This window comes from Eriocheir sinensis, chromosome 7 (genome assembly GCF_024679095.1).
Source record: "Eriocheir sinensis breed Jianghai 21 chromosome 7, ASM2467909v1, whole genome shotgun sequence".
Classification (NCBI taxonomy): Eukaryota; Metazoa; Arthropoda; class Malacostraca; order Decapoda; family Varunidae; genus Eriocheir; species Eriocheir sinensis.
In genome coordinates this window covers 1,101,658-1,110,957 of record NC_066515.1, presented here as the reverse complement: position 1 = coordinate 1,110,957, position 9,300 = coordinate 1,101,658, and the positions used below count along the sequence as shown (strand labels likewise).

General features: G+C 39.7%; 1 protein-coding gene across 10 annotated transcripts; it reads left to right on the top strand.

Annotated features, from left to right (window-relative positions):
* Positions 1 to 251: 251 nt before the first annotated feature.
* Positions 252 to 9,054, top strand: LOC126991789 (uncharacterized). Of its 10 annotated transcripts, XR_007745857.1 has the most exons (6): positions 259 to 518; positions 1,051 to 1,211; positions 1,416 to 1,492; positions 1,614 to 1,748; positions 2,055 to 7,853; positions 8,087 to 9,050. XR_007745857.1 is itself a non-coding variant. In XM_050850485.1 (4 exons), exons 1-4 carry the CDS (start codon positions 1,459 to 1,461, stop codon positions 8,155 to 8,157), a joined length of 372 nt encoding a protein of 123 aa, XP_050706442.1. In that variant the 5' UTR covers positions 1,230 to 1,458; the 3' UTR covers positions 8,158 to 9,054. The 10 variants fall into 10 exon arrangements, 2 of the variants coding, with proteins under 2 accessions (XP_050706442.1, XP_050706432.1); XR_007745872.1 differs by lacking the exon at positions 1,051 to 1,211 and having other exon boundaries at positions 252 to 518; positions 8,087 to 9,045; XR_007745859.1 differs by lacking the exon at positions 1,051 to 1,211 and having other exon boundaries at positions 260 to 518.
* Positions 9,055 to 9,300: the final 246 nt, after the last annotated feature.

Sequence of the window (9,300 nt, the reverse complement as noted above, 5' to 3'; positions counted from 1 at the left end):
TCTTTGTTCCTAAGGATAACAACAACAACAAAAAAAACTGTTCCTACAACTTTCAGATTTCTACCATAGGTAGAATAAATAGTTAAACTGATGCTGACATTTAAACTCACTTGATTTAAGGGTGGTAAGTTAGGGTCTGCTGACCCCCAAATTTCCCCCTCTGGTTCGTAGGGGTAATGAAATAAATTATGTTCTTACAATTTTCTGTTAACAAATGCCTACCTAAGAACTTACTCTAAAATCAGATATTTGTCAGGGCTGACCGGCCTTAAATGGTACTCGGTTGTTTGATGTTCTCCTATCTACCAAACTCGTGTCTTGTGTTTCCGCTGATCCGAGACGGCAGGTTACAATGAGAGAAAAAAATAATCTGAAGCCAGGCTTCATTCACAGATTCATTGTCTCATTGCTAGTATAATAATTCATTGGGAGGTATTGTGGGGAGTGTGCTGAACACGGCTCCTCAGTCTCGCCCTCTCCAGCCATGTACAACGAACCAACTCTCGGATTTCCCGTATGTAAGTATTTTCATTGTTTGTATTATGTTATCTTTTTTTGATATATACTATCATTGTATGCGTATATAGGTATACTTGTTGTGATTATTTATAGGGTGCGTGTGTCATGGTATGTACATATGGTGGTGTATCGGTGATATAAATCATACGTTAAAGAGCAGTGATTCCAAACCTTGGTGGAACCCCTCCCATGAATTTTCATTTTCCAAGGCACCCTTGTTAATAGTGTTCTAATGCAAGATATGATCGTCTGTTTTTTTTTAGTTATTAAGCAATGTATACTGAGTTTGGAATTCAAGATTGCATCAAATGAGCTAATATGATAGACTTGGTGAAAAGTCATACTGTAATAGCACAGGATTATTTTACGATTTTTTGGAGAACCCTTGGTGATGGTCGCCGGAAGCCCCCAGGGTTCTACGAGCTCCTAGTTGGTGATCTAAGTTATAGAGTGTTGATTGTCTGTGTTTTTATTATTAAACTGTTTTTTTTGTGGCTGCACTGTGTGGCTGCTTGGTGCTGTGACGGCCAGGATAACAGTACCTGGGTTTGCACCAAACGAGAGGGAAGGCTCGCTATGAGGCTCTGCTCATAGGGGTCGTGCAAGCAACGTCGTGGTTAACTGCATGGTGTGGTGTAGTCAACTGACTGTGTCAAACGCATAAGCCGGAGTAGTTATGCAAAGCGTAAGTGGTAGTTCCCATTTTGTTGCAAAGCGTAAGTGGTAGTTCCCATTTTGTTTTGCTTAATATATTATCATCTACTTACTTTGTTTTTGCTTGTTAGTTATTGTTTGACGGCAACATTATTGACACATACGTGGAGCACTTCAAATCAAGGTATATCCACAACTTTCTATGTACGTACTACCCTAACACCATTCGATGAACTTTTCAGAGAACATGTGTATGATTTCTTTGGAAATCTAAAAACACGGTTTATGACGATGGATGAGGGCGATGTAATATCAGGAGGTTAGTGGTTTCATTTTGCTAATTTAGAAGAATCAAATTCTGAGTATTTTTTATACTTTTTTTTATTACTGTTACTAGTTTGAAATGCCGATGTTAAAAGGTTCTTTATCATAACTTTTAGGTGATGATTTGTCTGGTGATCTCAGCACAGACAAGATTGCATCAAATAGTCAAGACCATCCAGCAATCCAGTCACTGTCGTCAGGTCAGGAAAGCAATGAATTATCAGACAATCAAAACACTAAATCTGCGCCTGGTAAGTCATTTAACTCGCTGCACACTTTTTCTTGCAAAATGCTTTATATTGTGATACACTATACATGTAAAACTATTGTTGTTGGGGTTCCCTGCATGAAACATGTTTTTTTTTTTGGTGTAAGGGATGCACGGGCGGGGTGAATAACGGGGTACAGTGAGTTTTCAAACTTTAAAGCACTTTATTATTATGAAAACCAAGCGCCAGTTATATTACAATATAATTAGAAATTGTGACAGTTGATAACAAATATAATTGAAAACAGAGTGACTGTGGCCTGATAAGGGTACTGTTGTGACTTTTCAGATGAAATGCTGTGTTCCTTACACATCAAGAGCAGTGATAAGTATCAAGATTTTGGTAGAGTCATTTGCTTCAAAGATGACAAGTTGGCAAAATGCAAGGAAATATTAATGCTACGAAAACAAAAAAACTTGAAATATGCTGACATATCCCTGCCAACTGTAGTAGACAGTATCCATGGTTATCACCACGAGTGCTATAGGAAATTTACAGCATTACCAAAGGCTCACAGATCTGCAACCAAACCTTCGTGTCACATGAGCCAAGAAAATCCTTCATGTCACATGAGCCAAGAAAAACAATCACTAAGCTTGAACGAATCGGCAGCAACATCGAAAGAGGGCACATGTGATTTCCAGCCGATGTGCTTGTTTTGTGGATCGGCTAGAAAAAAAATTAAAAACGTGGAGCAAAAATTAGTTTCAGCTGAGACAGCCCAGTTTGCTGCAAACATTCAAGAATATGCTGAAATGAAAGGGGATGAAAAATTGTTAACACAGATAAGAGACCAGGATTTTGTTGCAAAAGGATTGAGGTACCACGCCAACTGTCGCTCACTGTACCAGAGTCAAGCAAGGGCAATGTCCAAAAATGGAAATCAACCAAGGACAGGGTACATAAGCAGAGAGAAAGAAGTTCATAGAGAGGCTTTTGACTCATTGATATCTTACATTGAACAGAATGTAATTGAGAAGCGCGAGGTGCATTTGTTAACTGACCTGAACACCTATTATACAGCCACTGTTCATGAAATAGGTGGTGAGGACTTTCAACATGCAACCCCAACAGCACAAAAGCTGGATGAAAAATTAACCAAACATTTTGGTGAGAGGATCGTGGTTCAAAAGGAAAGACAAAACGTGGAAGTATTGTCCATTCGTCTGAGATGTCAAAAGAAGAAGCACTTGCTTTCAAATTTGATAAACTCATGGATATTAAAATGAAAATCAGAGATGCAGCATTGGTACTTCGTGAAGCCATCATGAAAGCCCCACAAAAGCAAATACCTTCAAGTCCGACCATGCAAGATATAATTGGTGGGGAAGTTGATGTCCCGGAGTTAGTCCAAGACTTCTTCAAATACTTAGTTGGTGGTCCAGACTCAAGAATATGGAAACAACCAGGAAAACAGCGGCGAATCAGGGCTATTAGTCAGGATGCAGTATTTTCTGCAACATCTGGTAAGAAAAAACCAGGAAAGCATCTGATTACAGCTCTGGCTATGAAGAGCATGACTGGGTGTAGAAAAGTAATAGAAGTGCTGAACAGAATGGGTCATTGTGCCAGTTACCATACGGCTGAAGAAATAGAAACTGAACTAACATTTTCGGTCAAAAATAATGACAACGAAATGCCGTTTGGTATGCACTCAGGAAATGAATATGGAACTGGAGTAGCCTGGGACAACTTTGATCGATTTGTTGAAACTATGAGCGGCAAGGACACACTTCATGATACAGTTGCCATAGCGTACCAGCTCGTTGAAGCTAAAGCCTCAGCCCAAAAGCCAGAGTCAGATAGAATTCACCATGAGAATATTACTGAAACAAAAACAAAAGCATCCCTGCCAACAATTGGAGTCGGCCTAAGCAAGAAAAGGCGGCGTTCCTATGAAACTGAAAGCTCTGAAATTCAGCCTTATCATAAAAAACCACGCCTAGAAAACGCCGGGTTACTGGCTGCCGATGATATCAGACTTCTGACAAGTGAGGAAAATGTTGACTTAGGGTCATGGAAGAAAGATGTTCTCTGGATGTTGGATGTGTGGCAAAATCCAAATACACCAATGTGGGCAGGATGGAATGCAGAGAGTTTATGACTGTAGAAAACAGATGAAAGTTTGGTATTTGCCACAAATAAACCAATCACCCACATCAAATGCTGTCGTTGTTGAAACAATGAAAAGGTCACAGAAATTAGCAGAGGAGTCCAACAAGTCTTGCATGGTTGTCACCTACGACCTAGCCATAGCAAAAATAGCTTTGCAAATACAAGCCCAGGAAAAGCCGGTATTTGACAATCTCTTCATTTCACTTGGGTCATTCCATGTGGAGAAAGCATATTTTTGTGTCATTGGGAAGCTGATCGCTGAATCTGGTGCCCCGCACATATTGAATGAGTGCGGTGCACTAGCAGTGGGCTCTATAAACGGATTTATCAAAGGAAAGCATTACAACCGCTGCAAGAGAATACACGAACTGCTAGCGGTTTCTCTGGAAATACTCTTTTTTGAATGGTTTCAAAAAAGCCAAAACAACCCTGACATAGTACCAGTGCTTCAGAATGAGCTAAAATGCATCAGTGATTCTCCAGATATCAACAGATACCAACATTCAAAGGAAGGAAACGACATATTGGAAAGATACAGAGACTTCTATGAAAAAACACTGGCCGGGGACAATGGAAAAACTGCACAGTTTTGGTGTAGCTACATCAGCCTGATGCACCTGTACCACAGATACAGCCGCAGTGTCAGAACCGGAGACTTGGAGGGGTACACAAACACATTGCTGCAAATGGCAAACTATTTCTTCGCCTTGAACCATCACAACTATGCCCGCTGGACAGTAAAGTATCACGATAATCTACTGAAGCTTAAAGAAACACATCCAGAAATCTATGAAGAATTCAAAGACGGACTGTTTTCTGTTAAGAGAACCAAGAAGCCATTCTCTGGAAGTCCAATTGATCTGACATTGGAGCAAACTATAAACAAGGATGCTGCCAGCCAGCGGATTGGAATTGCCGCAATGACAAACTCCATATCTGCAAGGCAAAGATGGGCCGAATCTCATTTCATTCGGACATCCATTCTGTCACATGTATTTCAAGAAGCTGGCATGCATAAAAAAGAAGATGTAACACATGGGCTGAAGAAGCATGCAATTAGGAAGGACAACAAAACAGTCAAGGACATAATCTACATGATAAAAGAAACAATGAATCCATTCACTGAAGACATAGACTCCAAACATCTGTACAATATTGGGACTGGAAAAACTGCTCCAGAGGAAGTAGAAAGCTTTCTCCTCAATGTCAGGGAAGCAGGTGAAGTCCAGAGAAAGAAGTTCATGAATGAGTGCCGCCAAGAGCCTGGAAGGTTTCTAGCAAAGATTACTCGGCAAGAGGTGTCAACATTTGCAACTGCAGGAACAAAATCAAAGAAAACAGATGTAAAAAGAGTGGCAGCATGTATGGTCCGTGACTTGTTTGGTAGCATTCTGTATGCTTCAGTAGAGAAACGCATCGACTTAGCAGAAGTGCTAAAATATCCTCTGACACCTGTACCATTATCACTGTCATGTGGATGGTACAATGCTGAAAACACCAAAATCGGCTCTGATGCAATATCTTGAGAACAAGGTGAAATCAAACTCTCCGGAACACATCGATGTCACCATAATCGATGCATCATTTTACTTCCATCTATTGCCAGGTGCAGCCCTTCCCACGAAATTTGGTGGGATATCATCACACATTTTACGGAAAATCATGGCATCAGAAGGCGATGAAATTCACTTCGTGTCTGATAAATGGCTAAGTCCATCAATCAAAGACTGTGAAAGAGCTGCAAGGGATGGATCTGTTGATTCATTCAAAATAACAGGTGGCAATCAGAAAAGACCAGCCAATTGGATGAGTGCTTTACGCAACGCAGGATTTAAAGAATCTTTGGTCAAGTACTTGGTTGCTAGTTGGTCAGATGATTGCAATGTGAAACACTTGGGAACCAAAACCTTGTATGCAAATGATGGCGACACCTGCTACAAATATGTGGTGGAAGGGAATTCGGTCATGAAATCAGAAGAATCAAGATACAGCAATGACCACGAAGAAGCAGACGCAAGAATGTTCTTCCATGTGCACAAGATAACTGGACAGAAAAACATAGTGATAAGAACGAATGACACTGACTGCTTAGTTATTGGTCTTGGATCTCAGTCAAACTTCTGTAATCACAAGGTTTGGATAGATGCAGGACTACTATACATTTCAGCGGCAGACAAACGCTGTTTTTCGCAAATATCTCCTAAACGAATCTTTGGATCAGTATGATATTTCAGCACACTGCCTTTAACACCCGGACCTAATTTATGGCTAATATACCATGTTGCAATATGTGTTATGTTAGGAGCTTACTGAGTGATATTAAGCCTAATCCAGTCATCATATCTAAGGTGTTAAACAGAATCGGACGAGTGTGGGGTACTCCTCTAGCCCCTCCACCAACGCCCCGAACAACCCAAAGACCACTCCTTCCCTACTCCAATATCGCAGTATCCCCCTCCTGGTTGCCCTCTTCACCCCCCCTACTCACACCATCCCCCTTCCCCAGCCCGAGGCTATGACTTAAGTAGTGGAATGTATGTAATCGTATTTACAATAATACACGATGTACATATGTATATAGTAATGACTACGTATTACGCATGATAACCAGATGTATAGATGGAGAAAAATATATGCGGTTTATAATTTTGGCAAAATATAAATATGAAAGAGACAAGTCAACAAAATAACATTATATTAGCTGGACCAAGTTGACATTTTATGATGAATATGTACTACACAGTATGTAATAACAGTAATAACTTTTCCTAGAAGGTCCAGACCACAGGTAATGCCAGTACATCGTGTTCACTTGGGTGACCATAAGGACTGCAAACATGGACCTTCTACATACTATATGTATGTAAACATGCTGTTGTACAGTAATTATCAACGTGAAATACGTCTTGCCTCCATGGAACTGTACCATGCTCTTAGTTAATAATCATACTATCTATACATATACACGTACATAACATTCTAATATATAATACAGTGATGGGAGAAATAGGGAGGGACACAAGAGTGATGAGGGAGGCGAGAAGTTCGGGGGAGAAGAGGAGGGATAACGAGAGCGAGAAGGGGGAGTAGTTGTGGCTAGGAATAGTTTGGGAGGGTGCCGGGGGGGGGCACACTTTCCTTCGAATGCGTCAACATGACTCGTCGGGTTTGTGTTATTTTTCACAAGTAAACTCGTCACATAAGACATATAGTAATGTGGTAGGTTAGCCATAAATTAGGTCCGGGTATTATAGGTAGTGTGCTGAAATATCATACTGATCCAAAGATTCGTTTAGGAGATATTTGCGAAAAACAGCGTTTGTCTGCCGCTGAAATGTATAGTAGTCTCAAACAATACACGAAGGTACATCGACATGACCAAGCTTGCAGCAAACCTAGGCGAGTCATTGTGTTCAGCGATGCCCGCATACCATGCATTCACTGGCTGCGACTACACTGCAGCATTTTCCCGAAAAGGAAAAGTTCGGCCACTAAAGATCTTGGAGAAGAACGCCAATTTCCAGAACTCTTTCACAGCCTTAGGGAAGGAACAAACAATATCAGATGAAACTTTTTCATCAATTGAGAAGTACACAGCTGAAATGTACGGTAAAAGGAAAAGTCAATTCATCAATGATATACGATTGGAATTATTCCTAGAACGGTACAAACCTTCTGGTAAATTGGATGAAGCGCGCATCAGCTGTTTGAAAAAAATGGACGGAAGCACCCTTCCACCGTGTCACAATGTCCTGAAGCAGAAAATAAAGAGAGTACACCTCATAGCTAACAGGTGGAATTCTGTTGACCTTGCTACTCAGAGTCCTATCTCGCCAACAGAGTCTGGATGGACTTTGGGATATGGTAGTTACCAGATTCTTTGGACAGAAGGTGACTTGTACCCCAAGACAATCGACGTGCTGCAGAATGACAAGGATGGCTCCGATGATGAAGATATTAATGACTGCACAGGTATGTACTTACTTTTAATGAATAATCGCAATATTAATCTATTTCATTATTACTGCTGTGTTAATTATGGCAGATAATTGAAGGCCATTGATAAACCCATTTTTCAGGATTGAACGTATAAGAAACTATAAAACAATCCAGAATTACAAATAACTCTAACGTTAAAGTTACTTCACATATTAGCAAAAGTAGCATCCTCGGTTGATTTCAGTTAAAATAAAATTTTCTTCCAGATGACTTGGCAATGGAAAGTGACACTGATGCAGATGATACTACTGACGATGAAACTGAAAACAGCGAGTGACTGTAAAGACCAATGAATACACGTTAACATATTGAGAAACAATATACTCTTGAAAAAATATATGTAAAATGTCTTCCATACTCTATGCTATACTATATGCATCAGGTATTTCCAACGAATGCTAGTTTTTATGTCTGCCTTAGTTATGCTCCTTCTACCTATAGTAGAAATCTGAAACCTCTAGGAACAGGTTTTTTTTGTTGTTATCCTTAGGAACAAAGATATGCAAATTTGGGGGGTCAGCTCACCCTAACTCACCCCCCTTAAATCCTTAAATCAAGCCAGTTTAAATGTCAGCATCAGTTTAACTATTTATTCTACCTATGGTAGAAATCTGAAAGTTGTAGGAACAGGTTTTTTTGTTGTTGTTGTTATCCTTAGGAACAAAGAGATGTAAGTTTTTGGGGGTCAGCTGACATTAACTTACCACCCTTTAATCATGTCAGTTTATATGTCAATATTAGTTAAATTATTTTCTCTACCTATGGTAAAAATCTGAATGTTGTACGAACAGTTTTTGTTGTTGTTGTTGTTATCCTTAGGAACAAAGATGTAAATTTTGGGGGTCAGCTGACACTAACTTACCACCCTTTAATCATGTCAGTTAATATGTCAATATTAGTTAAGCTACTTATTCTACCTATGGTAGAAATCTGAATGTTGTACGAACAATTTATTTTGTTTTACCCCTAGGAACTAAATGGGACACATTTTGGGGGTCAGCTGACTCCATCTTACCACCAGAAAAATAAGTCAGTTTTTACTCCAACATTACTTTTGTTACTTAAAGTAACTATATAATAAATATAAAAACTGTAACTCATAGTTGTCTTTTTTTACCTCACGGGGTCAAAATGGGCAAAATTTGGAGGTCAGCTGACCACATCTTACCACCTGATAATGTTGTCAGTTTTAGTCTCATTATCAATTTGGACAGATTAACTCTATGCTACTGCATTTTGGTACGGACAGATTAACTCTATGCTACTGCATTTTGGTACGTGTAGCTCTTGGGGTAAGACATTTTTACCCCAAGGGCCAAAATCAGACTAAATTTGGAGGGCAGCTGACCCCCTTTTACCACCGAGAAATAGTGTCAGTTATTAGTAGATTCATATCTACTGCATTTTATCATTATACTGA

Bases quoted from the DNA above. Each gene is read 5' to 3' on its own strand.
- LOC126991789 (XM_050850475.1), top strand. From the start codon at position 3,794: ATGTTCTCTGGATGTTGGATGTGTGGCAAAATCCAAATACACCAATGT.